The sequence below is a fragment of the Chrysochloris asiatica genome, unplaced genomic scaffold (genome assembly GCF_000296735.1).
Source record: "Chrysochloris asiatica unplaced genomic scaffold, ChrAsi1.0 scaffold00296, whole genome shotgun sequence".
Taxonomy (NCBI): domain Eukaryota; kingdom Metazoa; phylum Chordata; class Mammalia; order Afrosoricida; family Chrysochloridae; genus Chrysochloris; species Chrysochloris asiatica.
In genome coordinates this window covers 2,222,289-2,247,256 of record NW_006408814.1, presented here as the reverse complement: position 1 = coordinate 2,247,256, position 24,968 = coordinate 2,222,289, and the positions used below count along the sequence as shown (strand labels likewise).

The 24,968-nt window shown below is 43.8% G+C and overlaps 1 protein-coding gene across 1 annotated transcript in view; it reads right to left on the bottom strand.

Annotated features, from left to right (window-relative positions):
• The window catches only part of LBP (lipopolysaccharide binding protein), a 32,298-nt gene extending 9,224 nt beyond the window's left edge, over positions 1 to 23,074 (bottom strand). Inside the window, exons 1-10 of the mRNA XM_006874739.1 lie at positions 22,951 to 23,074; positions 17,439 to 17,553; positions 16,291 to 16,419; positions 14,702 to 14,857; positions 12,962 to 13,025; positions 7,251 to 7,314; positions 4,676 to 4,767; positions 4,002 to 4,178; positions 2,520 to 2,579; positions 139 to 306 (exon numbers count right to left, since the gene is read on the bottom strand). Of these exons, the coding sequence (XP_006874801.1) occupies positions 139 to 306; positions 2,520 to 2,579; positions 4,002 to 4,178; positions 4,676 to 4,767; positions 7,251 to 7,314; positions 12,962 to 13,025; positions 14,702 to 14,857; positions 16,291 to 16,419; positions 17,439 to 17,553; positions 22,951 to 23,074 (1,149 nt within the window). The remainder of the gene's footprint in view (positions 1 to 138; positions 307 to 2,519; positions 2,580 to 4,001; positions 4,179 to 4,675; positions 4,768 to 7,250; positions 7,315 to 12,961; positions 13,026 to 14,701; positions 14,858 to 16,290; positions 16,420 to 17,438; positions 17,554 to 22,950) is intronic.
• Positions 23,075 to 24,968: the final 1,894 nt, after the last annotated feature.

Sequence of the window (24,968 nt, the reverse complement as noted above, 5' to 3'; positions counted from 1 at the left end):
ATATGGAGGGGATTATAATCAATGTAATGAAACAAGCTATATGAATTGTTGAATGTGAAACTGATGATGTGCTCTGTAAACTTTCACTCAATCCACAATAAAAACCTTTAAAAAAAAAAAAAAAACTCTGAGCCTTACCACACCAAGCCGGAAGACAGACTCCCGCAGTGAGTTGGGCAGGAGCACAAAGGCCTTGATCTCCATCTGGGGGGTCAAGGACATATTCCCAGGGCTGAAGGCCAGGAATGGGGCAGAGACCACTGTTCCCTGGAGCTCCAAGTTCATGTTAGGGTATAGCCTGGCTATCTGGAGGCAGAATTGGGGGATGATGTCAAGCACATGAAATACACAGGTCTGCCAGAAGAGCCTAGACAGAGGCTGATAAAACTGAGAATGCTTTTTAGTTGGTTTCATTTCCCACAAAATGCTCTGTGCTCATGCACTTTTCTCTTAGCGATTCGATGTCTTCCCATTATCGCTTGGATTTTGTCTGTTTCATGGTTGTGTTGTATCCCATTGTGTATGTCTACCATAATTATGCTATCCCTATGAGGAGTCCTGGTATGGTGCTATAGGATAAGCACTGAACTGCTTACTGCTAAGTAGCAGTTAAACTTACCATCTGCTCCTCCAAAACCCGATACAAGGTGGCTATGAGTTGGAACCAACTCAACAGCACTTAAGAACAAACGGACATTAAGCTGTCTCCAAGGTTCTGCTATGAGAATGACCACCCACCTGGGTACATTTTGGCCATTCTTTCTGGGAAAATATTCCTAGAGGTGAAATTTCTGAGTCCCAGTGCAAGGATACGTTTTAGACGGCTGACAATGATTGCCAAACTACCTTTCAGAAATGTTGACCAATTTTTTTCATTCTCCCCTTCCCAGGACAATGAGTGAGAGCGAACACATCCTCACCACACTTGAGCTGTCCAGGAGCCAATGGTTTTGAAGAATGAAGCAACTAGATCCCACCATATCAAAAGTGCTAGTGATTTTTTTTGTTTTGTTTAGCTAGAGATAGGCCCAGAACTAATTATTGTTGTTGTTAAGTGTCACCAAGTCATACTGACCCTCTATGGTGTCCCAAGAAACTGCTGATCTTGTGGTCCAGTGCTTATCCTACAGTGCCACACCAGAACTTAATATGGGGGGAAGCTATTCCTTTTTGGGGGTGGCTGCGGACTGGGTAAAGGAATGATAGTCTCACAAGTCTTTTGGTTATGCAATTATAAACCCCCACATGCTGTTCTAGAAGGGAAATGTTTGGAAGTTTGAGAGGTAAACTGATATACTAAGAAGGTAGGCAGAGTTACTTCTCTGCTGTGCAGGAAGTGGGAGGAAAAAATTCCTTTTCTCTCTGGGGCAGAAGGGATGTTGGCACCAGGATGTGGCCAAGGGGATTCCACAGCTAGCTTTAACAATATGGTAGCAGAGTGGGCTGTAAGTGGGGCTCTAAGGAGGCTCCTTGTGAAAGGATAGGACCCAGGTATTGCAAGGCTTGAAGTTCAAATTTCCCCTCAGCATTGTAATCCCCCTCGACTACTCCCTACCCCTTCGCAAGGCACATTAAATACTTCCACCTTCCAGTGCCCCAGGAGGATTTCTGAAGATTATATGAGATGGTACCCATAGAGAACTGAGCCCAGCAAAGCGGCAAGGTTACTCACTTTAACACTGGTTGTCATAACCCCAGAGTGGAAACAACCTACATGCCTACTTGTGGAGGATCTGTTAAACCAACCATAGCAAATCCTTCCCATAGCATTACTGGATGGTGGTGGTGGTGTGCCGTGGAGTTGGTTCTGACTCATAGCAACCCTGCATAGAGCTTCCAATGCTATAAATCTTTATGGGAGCAGAAAGCCTCATCTTTTTCCCATGGAACAGCTGGCAGTTTTGAACTACTGGATACTCATAGAAAAAAAAGAGTAAGTATGCTTTTATTTACCTATGTGGACCCATCTCCCAGATATAATAAGGGAACAAGTAAGGTGGAAAATGGTATGTATTGTATGTTTCCATTTATGTATCAAGTGTGGGAAATTTTGTTGTATATACTACATGGAATCTCACCAGGTGGATACACACATACAATTGGTGGGAACCAGGTGGTTAGGGAACAGGAGTGGTTAGGAGATTTTTCACTATACAACCTTTGATAGCTTTTAAATGTTGAGCTATGAGAATTTACTATCGATTAATTTTTATTATTTTTTTAAAGAACCAAGAAAAGTACTTGGACCCTAGTAAACCCTCTGTAAGTATTGGAGTTATTCATGAAGGCATAGTCTATGGAACATGTCAGTTGTCCTTGAGACTTTCAAATAACACCTGTGGTTGCACAAGATACAGAGCTGGGGTTTCTGTCGTTTGAGTTTTGAAGGGAAGGGCCTGGAAGCTGCAGTATCATGGCCTTCCCAGGGCGGCCTCTGAGAGGAGCCCAGAGATTTTAAAGAGGTTCTATGAAGTCCAGGCACTCAGTCTGCTCCCACCGAGGGCAGTGGAAGGCCTTACCCGGGGGATGAAGGGTCGGACGGACTTGGTGGTCAGTCGGATGTGAAAGTCAGGCGGAATCTGCAGCAAAGAAACACAAAGACATTGTAGGGAGGGGAAGGTCTGAGAGAGGTGGGAAGTGGAGGAATGTTTAAAACTAGTCCCCGATTTCCTGGTGTTACCCTCCTACATGTGTTCCAGGGCCTGGCTGTTGTCCTTGGGCATGTATGTAACATCAGGGGCTCACTTTGCAGTCACACAGACCTAGGCTTGATTCCTGTGTGCTCTTGGGCTGGTCCCTTGACCTCTCTGAGCCTCAACTTCCTCATCTATAAAATGGAGATAATAAAAGGCCCCATATATTGTGAGGGCCAAATGAGACGGTATTTACAAGGCATCTAGCGCAGGCCTAGCACACAGTGAGTACTCAAGAAATCACATTTATTTTCATCTCATTCACTAAAACAGAGGCTCTGCATCTCAGGTGTGATGCATGAATCAAATGTGATAATAGAAGTGAAAGGTGTGTGGATGTGGGAGACATAGTTTGAAGGACATAAAGTCACTCCACCCATCCAGCAGATGGTTCCCAATTTATTATTGGGGTAAACGGGACCATCTAAATGGAGCACACTATGTTTCCCCCACCATCTTGACATCATCCTCAAGGCCTCAGCTTTCACAAAGTGCTACAAGGAATGATTTTTTTGAAACCCAGAAACATTAAAGAAAAAAGAGAAACATCAAAGATTTGATTCTCTATAGAATTCAGTCTCCCTTATATAAAGCTCCACTTGAGACAGTTGTTGTTGTTTTTAAGTACCGTGGAGTCAGTTCCGACTCATAGTGACCCTGCACAGGGTTTTCAAGGCTGTGAATCTTTACAGGAGTGGAACTGCTAGGAGTTTCGAACTGCTGACCTTGAGGTTGGTAGCCTGACTCGTAACCACTACGCTACCAGAAACAGTTACTGTAAAGCAAATACTGGAAAGACTTTGTCTGTCTTTTCACAATGACTTACTAAACCATCTACCCTTTTTACTTTGGCTACTAGGAAGCTCTCAAACAGATTTGTAATAATAACATCAATTCAGAATTATATTTTTCACTTGGTCTTTTTTCCTGTTCTATGTAACCTTAAACATTTATCAGTGTATCTATTATCCTTTCCTCATTCAATAAAATCTTTTTTTTTTAATCCCCCAAACCATCAAGGTAAGGAAAATTAGAATACAAATAAATATCACTATACAGATTAGAATAGCAGGTCTAGATGTGGGGGAAAGTAAAACACAGACAAGCAGGCTAGAGTTTTCCACTGTTCTTATGAGGAAGATAGAAATTTGGCTATGAGCTTTCTGGTAGCCAAGGTGAAAGGGGAAACCAAGTTAACTTACATTTTTCCTAGTCCTGTTTTTGTTTCTTTTGGTTATATTTTACAATTTTACTGATGTAAAATGGGGTGAGAAGAAAAGAAGGACGTCATCCTGCCACAATCCTCACCAAGTCATCGGTGACAGAGAAGTTCAGGTACCCTGCCTGGTGATACACCAGGCTAGCCGTGTTGAAGACATAATCTGAGATGGCAAAGTAGACCATTTTACTGTGCTCCTCAGGAAGACTCATGACAGGAGGAAGGAAAGCAACTGGGGAACGTTGATTCAGGTTAAATATTTCACCCTGGGAAAGAAATTGAGTCTCATTGAACTTGTTGAAGTCTACTGCAGGCCTACACATCTGGCAAGGTGTTCACCTACACAGCCTCATGAGGGGGCTCTGGTTGGGGACACTCCCTGAAACTCCACCATTAAAGATGTTTTCTTTTTTACTTAATTATGTGTCTCCAGAAGGCCTTAATGAAAAGCTCCCAGAGGCTTTGCTGTATTAGCCCTCATGATCTGCTGGTTAGCTTCCTCCTACCACTTAGGGGCAGTTCAGACTGACCTCACCTACATGGAGGGCCAGGCAAGGGACGGGGAAAGTCCAGAGTCCAAGTTGGTGAAACATGTGGCTCAGAAACCCTCCCTACTACCCCATTTAACCCTGAGCTCAACCCAACTGGGACAACTGGGGAGGAGAGAACAGATTTGAAACCAGGGGGACAGGAAGGTTCTGACCCTGTGGGAATGTCACACTGGAACTGGACCCATGCAGACCCTGACTCTTGGGACTCTCACCTTAAACATCACGTCCAGCATTTGGGCTGCTGCCTGAGGGGCCTCCAGTAAGCTGTAATCAATACTGGCGAAACTATCAATCTCTGTTGTGACTGGAACCAGGACAGGGACAAAATTAGAAGCCTTTGGCTGATGAAGGTGTGAGGGTTCTGGCTGACCCAAGTCCCTCCACCCAGCCCAGCCCTGGCAAAGAGTTTGGCTGGGACCTTTCTCTCTCATGCACACACACACACATACCATGCAAAAACACTTGCAGGCACACACAATGGGTAAGAGCAACCCAGGTTTGGCAGTCCTTCACTATCTGGGGCTTCATGACAAGAGAGTTCACAGTGGGGAGAATTCTCCAGGGCATTGCTCACTCATTTTATAGCTGAGACCTCGATCATTAGGGAAACTGGTCCCCTAATGACTTGAGTCAAATAGCCGGAAGGCCAGACCAATCCCACAGAGCCCCAGACTCTGCCCTCAATGTTAGTTCTGGATGAACAAGAGTTCGATGCCCCATGCATTGGGATTGCTGTGGCCTCCCAGGCCCTCATCTGAAGAAAATGTCAACACTGACTGTGTGGGGACCAGAGAGCCATGGCATGACAGAATGCCCCAGACAATTTGCCAACATGCCAATTGAAAACTTTAAGTGTGTGCCCTGGATCCAGGAGTTTCGCCTGTAGATAGTTATTCTGCAGATACAATTGTGCATATGGGTGAAGAAGCATGCACAAGGGAGCTCCCGACAGCTCAGTTTGTAATAGCAAAAGATGGCGTGATGAATGGCATTGCGTCCTCCAAAAGATATGTTGACATCCTTATTCCTGCACCTATGAATGGAACACTGTTTAGAAATAATATATTCCAAAAAGTTATCTCTGGGGTTAGCATAAGGTCATACTTTTGGCAGGGTGGGCCCTAGTCTTAACTGACTGGTGTCTTTATAGAAGAGAAGATACACCGAGAGACAGGGAGACTGAGGATGCACACTATATGATACTGCAACTGCAAGCCAAGTAACACCTAGAGTTACCAGACTGCTAGGAGAGAGACACGGGACACGGAGCAGTTTCTCTGTGTGTCCTCAAAAGGATTAGATTTGAACTCTCCAGAACTGTGAGACACTAAAATTTCTGTTCCTTTGTAAGCCCCCCCCCCCATTGATGGTATTTTTATATCAAATAGGAAATGAATACAGATGGCAAAACCCAAAAAAATCTATCATTTGGAAACTTACTAAGTAAATGAAGACACATTCATATGCTGGAATACTACACAGCTATTAATATTAATGAGGTCTGGAATGCTACCCAATATTTATAGAAGTGACTTTGATGCTTACTAAACTTTTCAAAAAAAAAAAAAAAAATAGAAGAGGAGGGAATACTTTTAACTTATTCTTTGAGGTTAGTATTGTTATGATACCAAAGCCAGACAGACATTGCAAGAAATGAAAATTGCAAATCAATATCTGTATAACAATCTTCAACAAAATACTAGCAAATTGAGTCCAAAAGCACATATATAAAAAAAGAGTGTCACCGTGATCAAGTGGGATTTATCCCAGCAGTGTAAGGGTGGTTCAACAGTAGGAAATCAATCAAGCAACACATCGCATCAATAGAACACAGGAAAAGAACCACATGATCATCTCAGCCAATGTAGAAAAGGCATTTGACAAAATCCGACACCCTTTCATAATAAAAGCACTCAATCAACTACGAATAGAAGGGAAATTCCTCAATCTGATAAAGAGTATTTATGAAAAACAGATGACTAACATCATACTCAATGGACAAAAACTACGAGAATGTTCCCTTTAAGATCTTTCACCATTGCTATTCAACATTGTACTGGAATTTCTTACCAAAGCAACTGGGCAAATAAAAGAAAAGGCATCCAAATCAAGAATGGAAAAGTAAAACGATTCCTGCTTGCACATGTATATTTACAACTGCAGTCCTGGTATAGCACTGTAGGATAAGCACTGCACTGCTCTCCATTAGGTCAGCTGTTCAAACCCACTAGCCACTCCTTGGAAACCCTATACAGGGTCACTATGAGTTGGAACTTAACAACAATAACAGCATATTCACAATTATGCATATCCACATATATTCATAAGCAAAAGGGATATATTAGAATATAAATTCATATACTTACATGTACTTATTATTTATATTTGTACATGAAAAGGAAAAGTCTATAAGGATACCCACCAAAACATGAAACAAAGTTGGTAGGAATGGGTTATTTTATTTGTACACCTCTGCCTCATTTAATGTTTTCATAAAGTATATATATATACATATACATAACATATACATATACATATACTAAGGAGCTCTGGTAGTATAGTGGTTACTAGTCAGACTGCTAACCTCAAGGTCAGCAGTTCAAAACTACTAGCTGTTCCACAGGAGAAAGATGAGGCTTTCTGCTCCTGTAAAGATTTACAGCCTCGGAAACCCTGTACAGGGTTGCTGTGAGTTAGAACCAGCTCTGCAACACACCACCATGATGTATATATCCTAATAAACACAGATGGAAATAATACGTCCCAGGGACAGGTGGGGCACCCTACCTGGCATAGTTTGAAGATAAGATTGTAAGTCAGAGATCACTGATTGCTGGACCATTTCACAAATCTGAAAAAAAAACACAAAACAAAACTGGACACAAAAGGCTGAGAGAATTCCTCAGCTTTGATCTGGTATCTATCACTTTAGTTTACATCCTTGCTCACTGGCCATGGATCCTACAAACATTTGTAAGCGCTTACTATGTGCCAGGTACCAAAGACACAGAAACAATCAAAAACATAGGTCTTGGTCTCTGAGAATTTGGAATTTAATAGCAGAAGGAGACAATAAACAGAAATAGCCACACAAATAAACGTAGACCAAATGTAGAAACTTCTTAATGGTCATCTCTCAATAAATTGGGTAGACTAATCGATATTCCCACTTCCTCTGTGTGAAGGACCTGAGTGCTTACTTACATCTAGTAGGCCATTCTCACATGGTTGGCTGGGTGGTTATGTGCCATGGAGTTGGTTCCGACTCATAGTGACCCTGTATAGGGTTTCTGAGGCTATAAATCTTTATGTGAGCACAAAATCTTGTCTTTCTCCCACAGAACAGCTGGTAATTTTGAACTGCTGACCTTGAGGTTAGCAGCCCAACTCATAACCACTACTCTACCAGAGCTCCTTCCTCACACAGTATGTACACACAATGTGTCTGCCAGGTGAGCTGAATACTTCCCATGAGAATGGTGATCCCATACCTGTTTGGTGCACTTCCTATAGTAATCACTTGAACGATTTATTATTATGTTGTTGCTGTTAAGTGCTGTGGAGTTGGATCCAACTCATAGCAACCCTGTACAGGGTTTCTGAGAAGCAGCTGGTGGGTTTGAACCACCAACCTTGTGAGTCAAGCAGACCTTGCGGTCCAGTGCATTAGTCTGCAGTGAAAATAAAGTTATTTCAAGAAAACCTAAGGTAAATGCTGCGGAAAGGTGAGTTGCTACACAAACCTGCTGTGAAATTGGGTGTGGACCAGACCAAAGGAAAGCTTGGGAGAAAAAAAGATCAGGAAACTCTTGAAGGATTCTGCACTGCCATTGCTTTGCAAGTATCTTTACATTTGTGATTAAAGAAATGACAAGAGTCAGTGCCACAGCAATCAACAGATTTGTTTCAAAGACTAACTCTGGGCCCTACCTCAACAAATCACATAGTGGCCTACATGTGGTTGTAATTGCTAGCTGCCAGTGGAGCCTGTATTTTAAAATATTTAGGATTCATATGTAAATATTCTTTTTGCTTATGTGTGACAGGGAGAGTCCTTATTTTAGGCATCTTTGTTTAATGAACCAACTACAACCTAGTATGCACATCATAAGGGACAGGGACTTGGGAGCTCCTAGGGTATATGATGGGATCCCTGCCTAAAGAGTCATCAAGAAGCCCTTGTAGCCTAACAGTTAAGCACTCGGCGCCTAATGGAAAAGTTGATGGTTCAGATCCACCCAGTGGCTCTGAGGGAATATGGCCTGGTGATTTGCTCCTGTAAAGATTACAGCCTAGACAACCCCATGGGGCAGTTCTACTCTGTCACATGGGGTTGCTGTGAGTCAGAAAGGAGTTCTGGTATGGGTCAATGCACTGGACTGCAAAGGCGGTTTGAACTGAAAGGCCGGAGGTTTAAGTTCAATGTTGCTCCTTGGAAACCCTACACAGGGTCGATATGGGTCAGAACCAATTCGAAGGCACTTAACAACAACAAGAGCAAATGAGTGACCAGGCCCAGGAGTAGTGGGGAAGGGACATGTTGGGGACTAAGCAGACCAAAGGTTAAATCTTGACTTCCCTTTGTAGGCGCCCCAGTTTCTGCGAGAGGAGTTTGGTAGTGGGGACCTGCCAGAATGTCAAGAAACCAGAAAACTCCATTGGTTTCTCACTCTCCCAAGATTGTTTCCTTGTTTATCCTTCAACAGTGGCCCATTAGACCATCCCAAAGACCCAGAGTCTGAATGACACTCAGTGGCAGACACACAGTAAGGTGTCCAGGGGAGGCTGGTTGGGATAGTGGTTGAGGGTCAGCCAGCAAGTCAGATGGGCAGGGTTCAAATCCCAATTGGTCCCACTAGTTGTATGACCTCTGCAGAGCCTCTCGGATTTAGGGTCCTCACTCACAGGACTAAACAAAGTCAGGTGCCTCCAGGGCTTTTTAAGGGAACCATTCAGTAAATGCACCTTATTGTTACATGACCAACCCCTGCTGGTTCAGATCCCATATCTGCTCCCACCAGAGAATTAGAAAGGTCCCAGGCCTGCTTCTTTGCCTTCCTGGGAGAAGAGGAATTTTGAAAAGAAACAGCGGATGTCCCATCCTGGTAAGGCCTGGGTACAAGTAAGTTCAAATCCTGACTCAGCCCTCTCAGAAGGTACACAAGAAAGTCACACCACCTTTCAGAACCTCTTCAGTAATTGGAAAATGGCATGTGCTCCACGAGGCTGTGGCTGGGGTTTGACAGGAAATACAAAGTGCTGAGCACATTATTTCTGGGCAGACAACAGCTCAAGATGTAGCAGCCATTATTATTATAAATGCGAATAGTTTCACAACCATATATTCTGTTTAACATTATTTCTATTAATTTATCAAAGCAATAAGTACCTGGGTATACAATTATAATTAATTGTAATGCATTACACTAATACTATTGTTAATAAAGGAGCTCTGGTAGTGTAATGGTTACAAATCGGGCTGCGAATCACAAGGTCAGCAGCTCGAAACTACCAGCTGTTCCGTGGGAGAAAGATGAGGCGTTCTGCTCCTGTAAAGATTTACAGCCATGGAAACCCTGTACAGGGTCACTATGAGGCGGGACCGACTCCACGGCATACAGCCAATTGTTATATAATATCAATAATAATTATTATCATCACTACCATCAATTGCTAATGTTGTTGTTAAGTGCCATGGAGTCAGTTCTGACTCATAGAGACTCTGTATAGGATTTCTGAGGAGCAGCTGGTGGCTTTGAACCACTGACTTGTGGTTAGCAATCCAATGCTTATCCTACAGTGCCACACCAAGACTCCACCATCATCAATTATTGCTGTTGTTAAGTGCCGATGAGCCCATTTTGACTCATAGTGACACTGTATAGAGTTTCTGAGAGCGGCTGGTGGGTTTAAACTGACGAGCTTTCGGTTATCTTGGTTAGAAGTCCAGTGCTTATCTTACAATGTAGGATAAATCCGTACCACTGAAGAGGATTATGCCCCATTTATAAAGGCATTGAAGCATGGCAAGAAGATGCCTGGAAAAGGAGGTTGGCATATTTCCTGAGCTCACCCGAAAAGTAACCGCAGCCCGCTTGCTACCCCTCCCTTCGATGGGATCTGCTGGTTATTCCCCATTTAACCACTAGGTGGCACTCTAAGCCAAAATAGAGGTGGACAAAGAGCCACTGTGAGAGAGGGCGGAGGAGGGGAAAAGGAGTGAGGGATTGAGAAATGAAAAAGAGAAAGAGAGGAGGAGGATGGTAAATAGGTAGAGGGAGGGAAAGAGAGACAAAAAGATCTTCACTCTTTTCTTCTTCGTTACTTTCTCTCTTCTCACTGCATTGCTACAGTCACAGCTCAGGGGCACAGCTCCGGGTGTTGTTATTAGGGGTAGTCGGGTTGGTTCTGACTCATAGCGACCCTATGCACAGCAGAATAAACCACTGCCCAGTCCTGCACTATCCGCACAATTGTTGTTATGTTTCAACCTATTGTTGTTGCCCCGGTGTCAATCCTTCTCTTTGAGGATTTCCTCTTTTTTGCTGACCCTCTGCTTTTCCAAGCATGATGTCCTTCTCCAGGGACTGGCCCCTCCTGAAAACATGCCTAAAGTACGAGAGACAAAGTCATCCTCGCTTCTAAGGAACATTCTGGCTGTATCTCTTCCAAAATAGAGTTGTTTGTTCTTCTGGTAGTCCATGGTATTTTCAATATTCTTCTCCAACACTATAATTCAAATGCATTGATTCTTCTATGATCTTCTTTATTCAATTTTCAGGTGTATAATACCTCGGAAATGAGATTTTTGAGTGAAATGAGTGTCTGGGGAAACTGAGAATTACCACAAAATCTCTGTTTTGCCTAGAAATGACAAGATTTGGAGATTTTATACTATATATATTGATGGCACATAATAACAACAATCCTATATCTATGTATAGGACTGCTGATGTGGCACTATAGGATCAGCACCAGACTTTGAACTGCAAGGTCGGCAGTTGAAACTTACCAGCTGCTCTAATAAAGGGTCACTATGAGAGGGAACTGATTCAACAGCACTTAGCAACAACAATAACACATCTATATATGGGAGCGCGGTAGTTCCATATGATAAGCACTGGACTGAGAACTACAAGGTCTGTGGTTGGAGCCCACCAGCTGCTCCATGAGAGAAAGATGAGGCTTTCTGCGTCTGTGAAGATTTAAAGCCTTGAAAACCCTATGCAGGGTCACTGTGAGTCGGAACACTTAGCAACAACAACAACAGCATCTTTATGTATCTAGGATAAATTTTTTAAAAATATTGCTACTACTGTCCCAATTCACACATGCATGGACTTATTCCAAACAAAAGTGTTTAAACATGTCTCTGTGATCAGTAGATGGCTGCAGACAAATTTTCTTAGTAATATTTGTCTTTGTCTTGTCCAGATGCCCAAAAAGAAAAGGACAAATCAAAATAGTGGCTTCCAAGGAGATCTTATGGGCCAGTTAAATTCAAAGCAGAGAGGCCAGAAGGTTGTAGCGATTGTTTGGGGGGGGGGGGGGGGGGGGGAATGCCAAAGGGTTCACCTTGATAGAGATAGAGTTTCTCAAAGAACACAGGTTGATCATAAGGGCTTATTTTGAAGAGTTTTAAGAAAATGGGAAACCGTAGTGGTGAGAAAAAGGCCAGGAAAGTTGTGTGGAGGAATTTTTTTCTATCATTGCCAGGCACCTACTCGTTCTTTGAGGATAGCAACGGATGTCCTAGGAGAATTTCATTGGGAAGCCTTACCCCAACCACCCTCCAGCACCGATCTGGCCTCTTCAGTTTTCTTTTTGTTCCCCAAACTCAAAGAATATTTAAAAAGAACATAGTATTTGAGTCTTTCAAGAATGCCCAAGCTACCAGTTTGACATGGTGTAAATCAAAGAGCACAGAATTCTTTGGGGGAGGGTTAGAGAAATGGAAACACCCCCTTCAGAAGTACATAGACCTAGATGGAGGATGTGTTGAGAAACAATGGCTTCACATTTTCATATCTTTGTTTAGTAAAGGTTTGTATTGTTTTGTAGCAATTTTTTTTTTTTTTTTTTTACTTATGTATGTTTCTTTTTTAGTGGGGCAATCTAACAGTGTTGGTGCTTTCTCCATCCAGGGTAGGTACTCAAGAGCTGGTCCCAGTTCCCACCTGGTCCCCAGTACTTCCCATAGTTACCACCTGGTTTCTGCAGACACCTGAGCATTGATTGCCTGTTTGGCCTTCATGGATTGCAGGGCAGCGTCGGGATAGTGGACAAGGCCAAGCCTTCTCTGCCTAGCTGGACAGACTTGGAGTCTGTTTGAGTCCCTAATCTTAATACACACTTTCTCTGTGACCTGGGGCAGATGCTTTGTCCTCTCTAAGCACCTGGAATAGCTGCAGTGGCTTGTCCAGGACCAGGGCTCAATGCAGACTTCTGACCAGGCCTCACATGGCTCAGTGGACTCAGAAAGGCTTGGACCCTCTTACCTTGCTCTCCAGCACTCTTTGGAACCTGGACTCGATCTGATGATGGAACAGATTTAGCAGCCAGCTGCAGAGAGGACCACAGTGAGTCAGCTGTCTGTCTGAGGTGGCAGGGGAAGGCAGGCCCCAACCTCTGGCTCATCCAACCTTCCCATCCCCCTCCTGGTGTCCCTCTGTGTCCCAGTACCCCTGGGGAGGGCTGGAAATACATAGTCCTTGTCCTCTGCACACTCACCCCAATTCAGTGCAGATCTGAAACACCAGATCTCTATCGCACCCCAACCAAATTCAGTGTAATAGATTTTTCACAAACTCTCCTTGGGCCAAAAGTCTTTGTGTTACTCTTGCTCATAGCTCATCTGCCTCAGGAGGCCCCTAAAGCTTGCTTTTTGTGTGGATGGAAATGACTCATTAATACCATTGGTTTGAATCTGCACCTGTTCATCTCAGCAGGGTCCCCGAGAGAATTACAAATGCACAGGAAATGCACCAGGTATGGCAGTGTAGGATAGGTACTGGACTACTAACTGCTAGGTCGGCTGTCAAACCACCAGTCAATTCTTAGAAACTGACTTGAGGGCGCTTAACGACAACAACATACAAGTAAAATAAACAAACACAAAAACAACCTGCGGCCCACTCTCTACTGGTCACCTCTATTGCATGCCCTCTGCTTATCCGCTGTCCCAGGTTTCACACCTCTGGTGGTCAGTTGTTCATTTCACACACAGTCATTCATTCTCTCCTATGAGGAGTCCTGGCATGGTGCTATTTGATCAGCACTGGACTGCTAACCACAAAGCTGCCCTCACTGTGAGTTGGAACCCACTCGATAGCACTTAACAACAGTTATCTATATGTATCTGTTGTTGTTGTTAAGTGCCGTCAAGTGGGTTCCAACCCATAGTGATCCTGTATAGGGTTTCAGAGGTGAGCTTGAAATACCGACCTTACAGTACAGCACATTAACCCACAGCACCACACCAGGACCCAGAAATGTATCTAGATATATCTCTATATATATACAGACAGCTATGTTATTGTTAAGTGCCGATGTGAACTGCTGATCTTGTGGTTAGCTGTCCAGTGCTGATCCTACAGTGCCACACCAGGAGTCCATATATAGCTATGTTATTGTTGTTAAGTGCTGTCAACTCGTTTCCAACCTTGTGGTTCAAACGACTTTGCAGTCCAGCACATTAACCCACAGCGCTACACCATATATAGCTGTTGTTGGTTGCTTGGTTATGTGCTGTGGAGTCGATTCCGACTCATAGTGACCCTGTACAGGGTTTCTGAGGCTTTAAATCTTTACGGGAGTAGAAAGCCTCATCTTTCTCCCACAGAACAGCTGGTAGTTTCGAAATACTGACCTTACAGTTCACAGCCCGATTTGTAACCACTATGCTACCAGAGCTCCTTATATATATAGCTGTAGGGTAAGTCAAAAAGTGTTGCTACTAGGGTTTATTCCATACAAAAAGCATTTAAACATGTCTTTGTGATCAGTAGATGGCTACAGACAAGTTCTCTTAGTAATACACTCATCTTTATCTTTTAGGAAGTCTTCAAAAAAAAAAAGTTTAATCAAAATAGTGGCTTCTAAGGGGGTTTTCTGGGACGGACTTGATGGCACTTAACAACATCAACAAATCTGAGATTCATAGCAAAGGTCAGGCCTTGGGCTGAATGGGCCTGGGCTGCCACCAGGGGCCAAGCTGGCCAGTGTCCCTTGTGACCTACTTCAAATCTCCTGAGATATCCACATCCACATCACAGATTTGGCTGTTGCAGCTGGAGGTGGTGACCGTGGGCCTCCCAGAAGCCTCGCTGCCCAAGAGAAGGTTGACTGAAATACTGATGCCTTTGAAACGCAGGTCAAAGGAACCTTGTAGTTTCCTGAAAGAGATTGGAGAAGCAATGGCTGAGTCTTACACTACCACACTATTTGGGGAGATGTAAAGCTCAATTCTTACCCCAAAATAAAAACCAGATGGAGCAAAGAATTAAGAATAACAAAGGAGGCCAAGAGAGATCTAGAGGGAAGCCTGGGTTCAGTTGTTTATGGCCAGGGGTTGGACGCAGGGGTTTCTAGTCAGGATTCAAATCTCAGAAGTCATAAAGGAAATGGTCGATAAACTTGTTCCAAACCCCAAACCCACTGCCATCTAGTCAATTCTGACTCAGAGACCTTATAGCACAGAGTGGAGCGGTCAATCTTCATACAAGCAGACTGCCTCTTTTTTATCCTACAGAGTGGCTGGTGGCTTTGAATTGCTGACCTTTCAGTTAGCAGCTCAATGCTCAACCCACCGTGCCACTGGACTCCTGATAAACTTCTTAAGTGCCATGAGTCGGTTCTGACCCATAGCGATCCTGTATAGGGTTTCCCAGGAGCGGCTGGTAAGCTTGAACCACCAACCTTGCAATTCAAAGCAACCTTGCAGGCCAGTGCTTTAACCCACAGTGCCATACCAGGACTAGTCTGTTGTAAGGAGATACTATCAGCACTTTTCTGCAACACAGGTTGGTCATCAGTTCAAATGCAACAGCTGCTCTGTAGGAGAGAGAAGAGGCTGTCTGCTCTTGTAAAGATGAAGTCTCTGACACCTAGGAGTTGGAATTGACTTGATGGCCATGGGTTTATCTTAATTTTGGAGTCCTTAGGCACTCCACTACTGACAAGAAGTTTGGTGGTTCTAATCTACCCAGAAGCACCTCAGCAAACAGGTCTGCAATCTGCTTTCAAAAGGCTTGAAACCTCTACGATGCAATTCTACTCTGCACACGTTTGTTATGAGTTGGAACCAGCTCAGTGGCAACTAACAGCAACACAGCATCCTAATTTTAGTGGGGGAGGGTTACCTGTGAGTCATACCAACTCGACGGCACTTAGCAACAACAGCTCATGGCTCAGTGGTAGCATTCTTGCCTTCTGTGAAGTAGACCCAGATTCGATTCCCAGCCAATGAACCTGATGGCAGCTACCACCCATTCATCAGGGTGGTAGGGGTGGGGGTGGGAGCTTGCATGTTGCTGTGGTGCTGAAGTTTTCAGTGGTGTTTCCAGAAACAGATTAGAAAGAAAGGTTCGGAAATCTACTTCTGAAAATCAGACAATGAAAAGCCTGCATCACGATGGTCAGATCCCCAACTGATCATGGGGATGACACGTGACCAGACAGCATTCCATTCTGTTGTGTATGGGGTCATCATGAGTAGGGGGCCGACTCAATGGCATCTAACAACAAAAACAACAACAGGAAGACATTGGAACCAAGGAGGATGTGGTAAAGGCCTTGACCTGTGAGCCGGGAAGCTGAGTAGACTTACAGGAATGACTTGCGCACCTTCCACTTGCCCTGGACCCTGATGAAGGAGTCAGAGATGGTTAAGCTCAGGCCCTGGCCCGGGAGGGGCCTCAGAGCAGAGTTGTGCAGCTCGCAGCTGTGGATGTTCAGTCTGGGGAGAGAGCGGGCAGCAGGAGGCATCAACCTTTCAGAAACATTACTCCGACCTTTACACCCTGCCCACCCTCTGTGGGGACTTGGCTAGTAGGCCCTGCTTTCAGACAGGCATCTACTGTTAGTAAAGGCATCAACTGTACTAAGCCTTATCACTGAGGGCTTGCTCTGGGCCTACGGGGTCAGGACAGGGAATCTTCCCCTTTCACAGAAGGCAATGGAACCTCAGAGAAGGGGCGCATGGTGACAGAGTCAGAGTGAAACCCCACAAATCTCATGTTCTGGATAGGATCCTGGGAAGGGCCAGAGGTAAGCCCCTTTGAGTTCTGTGACTCCTTTGCCCAGCCACCACCTCCCTCACACATCAGAGACAGAGAGGCCTTGAGAGAGACACAAAAAGAGCTGGCAGGGGTGGGGTGGGGGGGATCAGTAGGAACAGAATGACCCTGCTCCACTCACTTGGCCTGGCATATAGTAGGTGCTCACTAGTGTTTGCTGATGGATTCCATGAAAGGAAGAGGGAATGAATGAAGCAATCAATGGTGGTGAGTAAGGAGTGGGGTGATGAGCTATGGGTCACCCCTCAACAAATGTTTCATCTATATTTTTAGCATTTGCTGTTCAAGATGCTTTGAAGGCTTAGTTCAATTACCACCTTCTCTAGGAAGCCTTCCCTGACCACCCCGAGTAACAAACCTCAGCTCTAACAGCTGGACTATGATACTTAGAGTTAAAGGCCTACCTTCCTTCCCAGATGATATTCAGCGGCCAGACCAGAACCCAGATTATCATTTTGAAGAAGGGAGAGGTATCATCTCCATTTTACAGATAAGGAAACCGAGGCTCAGGAAGCACAGCAAGTAGGACTCCATGAATATTTGTTTCATGAATGAATGGAAGAGTTCCATTTCCTTCCAGAACATCCCTCCGAACTCTTCCTGAACAGATTCCACCCTATTGTCTGCCTCAGAAGTCCCCTGACCCAATCCTGGGCCCCAGCAGAACAGAGAGCCTCACCTGTGGAACTCATAGTGCCCACTTCCGATGTGCTTGATCTTGAAGTTCCCGGTGAAGTCGGGCAGTGTGATCTTGTGCAGCTCGCTTTGCAGTGCCAACAGCCCCTCCTTGGCGGCTGTGGACAGGAAAGAACTGGTCGTCAGCATTATCTGACTATTTTCCTGCACTGCTCTGAACCCTTCAGTGGCTCTCATCTATCCTCGGGAGAGAGGTCAAAGTCCTTTAAAATTTATTTTATTTATTTTTGCTGTTGAAATATACACAGCAGAACATACCAACTCAACAACGTCTAAACACTGTGTGCACTCCAGAGACATTGATGATATCCTTTGATTTGTGCAACCATTCTCACCCTCCTTTTCTGAATTGTTTCCTTCCATTAACATCAAATCACTGTCCCCTAAGCTTCCTATCTGGTAGCATAGTGGTTACAAGTCAAGCTAATAACATCAAGGTCAGCAGTTCGAAACCACCAGCTGTTCTCCCCAGGAGAAAGATGAAGCTTTCTACTCCCATAAAGATTTACAGCCTCAGAAACCCTATACAGGGTCACTATGAGTCGGAACCGACTCCATAGCACACCACCACCAAGCTTCCTATGTAAACTTTTCAGTTGCTACTGTCAATAAGTGGTTCTTTCCACCACTCGTCTGTCAGTAGGCCGTACTGCGGTGGCTGGTGTGTTGCTGTAGTACTGGAAGCTATGCCATCATTATTTTAAATACCAGCAGGATCACTCATGGTTGATAGGTTTCTGTGGAGCATCCTCACTAAGACAGACTAGGAAGAAGGAGAGGTAGACCAATTCTGAGTGACTAATCACTGAACCTTATGAATACTAGCAGAAGGTTGTCAGGTAAGTGCTGGAAGATGAGCCCCTCAGGCTGGAAGGCACTCAAAATAGGACTGGGGATGAGCTGCCGCTCAAAGTTCAGTTGACCTTAATGACGTAAACAAAGCAAAGTTTTCAGGACGTTGATGGGACACAGCTCAAAATGAGAAGAAATGGTTTTAAACATCCATTAATGTGGAATGTATGAAATATGCATGAAGAATATATGAATCTAAGAAAGTTGGAAGTTCATTTCAAAAAAATGAAATGGAGCACATGAAGATTGATATCCGAGGCATTAATGAATTGGTCATTTTGATTCAGACAGTCACATGGTTTATTATGCCTGGAACAACATATTGAAGAAAAGTAGTATCACATTCATTGTCAAAGAGAGCATTTCAAGATCTATCTTAAAGTACAATGCTGTCTGTGATAGGATAATACCCATATGCCTACAAGGTAGACCAGTTAATACTAATAACATCTTCAGTCTGAAATTGATCAAACATGTAATCAAGATGTATCAATAATTACTAATGTTTGAAATTTGAAAGTTGCAAATAAAGGGCTCAGCAGTTGACAAATATGGTCTCAGTGATAGAAATGATGCTGGAGATAACATGATGAATTTTGCAAGACCAACAGACTTCACTGTAAATTTTTTTTTTTCAAAAGCATTAACAATGACTATACATATGAACCTCACCAGATGGAATACACAGGAATCAAACTGACTACATCTGTGGGAACAGATGGTGGAGATCAATATCATCAGCCAAAACAAGACCAGGGACAGACTGTGGAATAGACCATCTATTGCTCATATGCAAGTTCAGGCTGAAGCTAAAGAAAATTAAAGCAAGTTCACAAAAGCCAAAATATGACCTTGAATCTATACCACCTGAATTTAGGAACTGTTTCAAGAGCAGATTTGATGTATTAGATTTTAATTACTGAAAGTCAGAGGAATTGTAGAGTAACATCACAAGAACCATACATGAAGAAAGCAAAAAGTCATTAAAAAGACATGAAAAAACAACCAAAATGAATGTCAGAAGAGACTCTGAAACTTGCTCTTGAGTATACAGAAGCTAAAGCAACTGGAAGAAATGAGGGAGCAAAAAGCTGAACAGAAAGTTACAGTATTGGGGAAATATTGAACATAATTGGATTACCAGAAGAAGGAACAGATATATGTTGGAAGTGTACAGCCAGAAGTCTTCTGAGTGAGCATGACAAGATTTCTTTGGGCATGTCATCAGGAGGGACAAGACCCTGGAGAAGAACATCATACTTGGTAAGTGGAGGGTCAGCCACAAAGAAAAGGACTCTCAAACAGGTATATTAACCCAGTGGCTGCAACAATGGTCTCAAACATAGTAAGGATGGTGAGGATGGCCCAGGACCACGCAGTGTTTAGTTCTGTTATCTACATCGGAACTGACTGAATGCACATTGTTGTTGTTGTTAGGTGCCATCGAGTCGATATCGACTCATAGCAACCTTATGCACTGCCCGATCCTGGGCCAACCTCACTACTGTTGCCACATTTGAGTCCATTGATGCTGCCACTTTCCCAATCCATCTTGCTGGGTGTCTTCCTCTTTTTCTTTGGCCCTCCACCTTACCAAACATGATATCCTTCTCCAGCAACTGGTCCCTCCTGACAATATGTCCGAAATATGAGAGACGAAGTTTGGCCATCTTGGCTTCCAAGGAGCACTCTGGGTGCATTCTTTCAAAACAGATCCATTGGTTCTTTTGGCAGCCCACGGCACTTTCAATATTCTCCTCCAACATTGTAATTTAAAATCATCAATTCTTCTACAGTCTTCCTTATTTACTCTCCAGCTTTCACATGCATATGAGGTTGTTGAAAATACCATGGCTTTGATTAGGTGCATCTTAGTCCTCAAGCTGACATCTTTGCTCTTCAACACTTTAAAAAGGTCTTGTGCAGCAAGCAGATTTGCCTAATGCAATATGCCATTTGATTTCTTGATTGCTGCTTCCATGAGTGTTGATAGTTGATCCAAAAAGAATGAAGTCCTTGACAACTTCAATCTTTTCTCCGTGGATAAAAATGTTGTTTATTGGTCCAGTGGTAAGGATTTTTGTTTTCTTTACATTGAGATGTAATCCATACCGAAGGCTATGCTCTTTGATCTTCATCAGTAAATGTTTTAAGTCCTCTTCACTTTCAGCAAGCAAGGTTGTATCATCTGCATATTTCAGGTTGTTAATGAGTCTTCCTCCAATCCTGATGCCACGTTCTTCTTCATAGAACCCAGTTTCTCGGATTATTTGCTCAGCATACAGGTTGAATAAGTATGTTGAAAGAATACAACCTTGTTGAACACCTTTTAAATTTTACAGCATTCAGTGTTCCTATGTTTTATTCAAACAACTGCTTCTTGGTCCAGGTACAGATTTCTCATGAGCACAATTAAGTGTTTCTGAATATTCATACTTTGCAATGTTGTCTATAGCTTGTAATGAACCACACAATCGAAAGCCTTTGTGTAGTCAATAAAGCACAAGTAAACATCTTTCTGATATTCTCTGCTTTCAGCCGAGATCCATCGGACATCAGCAATGATATCCCTCGTTCCACAGCCTTTTCTGAATCTGCCTTGAACCTCTAGAAGGTCTCTGTCAATGTATGATTGTAGCCGTTTCTGTATTACCTTTGTTGTTGTTGTTATGAGCCATGGAGTCACTTCCGACTCATAGCGACCCTGTACAGGGTTTCCGAGGCTGTAAAACTTTACGGGAGCAGAAAGCCTCATCATTCTCCCACAGAACAGCTGGTAGTTTTGAACTGCTATCCCTGAGGTTCGCAGCCCGATTCGTAACCACTACACAAACTTTACTCACGTGGAATATCAAAGAGATTGTCCAATGATTTCCGCATTCCATTGGGTCACCTCTCTTTGGAATGGGCACAAACATGGATCTCTTCCAATCAGTCGGCCAGATTTCTTGGCAGAGATGAGTGAGCACACATAGCAGCAACAAAATAGCTTTTACTGTTTTTTATATTCTTTGTACCCTTCTGGATTCCCTTGTACTGTCTAACCTGGATTCCCTTGTACTAACCTCCTGTACTATCTGCCTGTGGATGTAAGAATTATTCTGGTTCCTAGTTTTAACTTAAGGAGCCCTGGTGGCACAACAGTTAAAATATTAATCCCCAGATTGATAGTTCAAACCCACCCATCAAGAGAAAGGCCTGATGATTGATTCCAGTAAGGACTGATGTTGTTAAGTGCCGCTGAGTCAGTTCTGACTCATAGCAACCCTGTATAGGGTTTCAAATGAGTAGTTGGTGAGCTTTGAACCGCCAAACTTGCTTTCAAACCGTCAAACCGACCTTGCAGTCCAGCACATTAACCCATAACACCATAGCCTAGAAAATCCCATGGGGCAGTTCTACTGTCATGTTGGGTCACTGAATCTGAACCAACTCCATGGCACTCAACAAGAATAATTTTTTATTAAGAACATACACAAGAAAACATATAACCAAGTCAACAGTTTCTACTCATACAATTTAGTGCTCTTGAGTATTTTTCTCAAGTTGTGCAAACATTGTCACCCTCTCTTTCTGAGCTGTTCCTCCCTCATTAACATAAGCTCCCTGTCCCCTAAGGTTCTACCTAATCTTTTGAGTTGCTGCTGTCACTTTGATCCATATAAAAATAAAAACCAAACACACTGTCAATGAACCCATTCTGATTCATAGGGTTTATAAGGTTCCCAGACTATAAATCTTTCCAGGGACAGTCTCATAGGGAACTGCTGGTGAGTTTGAGATGCTGAATTTGTGGTTCACATCACAATGGCTAACCCACAGTGCCACCTGGGCTCCTTGATCCTAAGTAGATAGCTCTTGTTGTTGTGTGCCATTCTCAGTTCCCCATTACAGTGACCCTGTATAGTTTTCAAGAGCAGTCGGTGGGTTTGACTGCTGATCTTGTAGTTAGAAGTCTAGTGTGCATCCTACAGAGCCACAGCAGGGCTCAGATAGATCTTAAAAAAGCATCGTGCCCAAGGTAGATTTCTTTTTTTTTTTTAACTAGTTAAGCTAAACTGGTTTTTAAGACGAGTTCAGGGAATATTTTCGGTTTAAGGATTATTTCATTACAATAGCTTCAGAGATTCATTAACCCTCCATAACTTCAGAAAATCTGGGGTCCAGGTAAATTTGAAACTCTGTTTTGCGTTTCCCTCTTTTTTGATCAGGATTCTTATATAGTATCTTTGATCAAAATAGCAACAGTTTTAAGGCACATGCTTTGAAACTTTACCAAGAATTTTTCCAGTGGGATTGTTTCAGGCACCTGGGGTGGTAGCTGGTTTCATAACTCCCTCTGGTTGCCAACCCCACACCCCCACCCCTCACCCCTGGCCAGTCTCACATTCCTGCTCCCCTAGAGTGTTTCCAGGAATCATGTCTCCATCCCCTACAGTATTTCCTGGAATCACACACAAATCCTTGTCTTTAGGTCTGCTTGCGGGGAGTCCAAATTAGGACAGGGCACTTACCCAATTTGTACAACTGGTGTATGACGAGGCATGAATCTTAGTCAGAGTGTCCCAAGGGAGAGTGTCCCACGTGGGCCCCCCACCCATGTACTCCAAGCAGCCTGGTGCCAGGGGGTCAGCCTCTCTTACCATATTCCAGGCCTTTATCAGTTATCCTGGCCACGAGACCAGGGGTGGCACTGTGGGCCCTTGGAGTGGATGTGAGCAGTAACCCCAGCAGTAATGAGGACAGGGCCCCAGCCAAGGCCCCCATCCTAGAATCCCAATGGGTCAGAATAAGACTGTCACAACTGCAGAGCCAGGCAGGACCCTTAAGTAGCCACAGCCAGAGGGCTCGGGGTGGCTCCTGGGGGAGGGATGGTGGTGAAAGCGGGAAGGGGAGGAGCAGGCACAGGAACTATGCTTGCGACACTTTGGGGATCACAGGTCATACTTGGAAGCCTGCCATTGTCCCTCCAGGTCAGAAGGCAGGTTGATCCCACACAATAACCCTAGCTTACCCTCCTCACAAAAAGACCCTACATTCATTCCCTGCGGTCTGCCTTCCTCTTAAGAGATCAGCCAAGCAGTCCTGGTTTTACAGATGAGGAAACTGAGATTCCGAAAGGCTTAATATCACACACCCAGCAGGAGGCAGAGCTGGGAATCAAAACCAGCACTGGCACCATCCAAATTCTCTCTTCTTTGTACACAACTCTGGTTTTTTTTTTTTTCTTTTAAAAAAAATAAATCTCCAACGTCCCTCCCCGACCTTTGGAAAACAGGCTCTTCCAAACCTTGCTGGTAAAATAGTCTGGAGGACAACAAGCCATATCTTAATACAACTCCACGCCCTGTGACCCAGCAATTCTACTTCTGGAACATAATTAAGGCAGCTCACAAATATGCCACGGTACTAAAATGCCCATTTCTGCTCTGTGTAACAGGTAAGCGAAAAACAGATGCAGCTTCAAGTATCCAACAAACAGGCATCAGTTAAATCAGTCAGCATACAGCTATCTAAGTGAGGCTGCAGAAAGAAATGTCATTTTAGATCAGAAGTGATGCTCATGAGAAGTCTGCTTCAAACAGCACCATATAGTAGGATGATGTGTCTTTGTTTAAATAGCTTTTCATGTTTACCTATCGGGAACATAGTTAGCAAGAAGTTATGTGGAATTCATTGAGGTTGGATAGGTGAGTTTATAGATGTTTAAACTACCAGCCGCTCCGCGGGAGAAAGATGAGGCTTTCTACTCCCGTAAAGATTTACACCCTCGGAAACCCTGTACAGGGTCGCTATGGGTCGGCTCCGACTCGATGGCACTCAACAACAACAACAAAAACCCTTTTTGCTTATTGGTATCTTTAATTTTGATTTTCTGGAGAAGGAGTTTCCTGAATATACTTTGTATGTATAGTGCCAATGATCATGAGGATGGCATAGGATTGGGCAACATTTCATCAGAGCTGTTTCAGTGGTGACTAATAACAAGATAATAAGTACAATTTAAGTTTGGAAATAAACTTGATAGTGGGAAATGTGCTTAAGCCTCGGGATTTCACCCCAGTACTCTCAACACTTTGTGAGATTTGCTCTGCCCCCACCTCCAGGAAGCCTTCCCTGACCATCATGCTCACATGCCTTTCCTGGATTAGAGTACTGCTCTCCTCCGAGGTTCTAGAATCCCCTGCACTTTCCCCAGTACAGCAACAACCACTCTCTGCTCTTTGGTAATTGTGGTCTTTTAAAATTGTTGTTGTTGTTATGTGCCATGGAGTCAGTTCTGACTCATAGTGACCCTGTACAGGGTTTCTGAGACTGTAAATCTTTACGGGAGCAGAAAGCCTCATCTTTCTTCCATGGAACAGCTGGTAGTTTCGAACTGCTGACCCTGAGGTTCGCAGCCCGTTTCGGTCTTTTAAAATGATGCCCACAACTTGACTGGCACTCTTCTCACCAAAAAGTGGAGGTAGTCCTTGAAACTGACCTACGGGAACCAATGGAATATGGCAGGAATATGGTAGTAGTGCCTTCACAAGGAGAGTCCGGAGGGCTTTGGGATTGAGGTTGGGAGCGGAACTTTGCATGGTGAGCATGCAGCACCGCACGATCTCGGTCCCTCTTTACTGTGCTGTTCCTATCCAAGAGGTTCATCCTTGGCGAG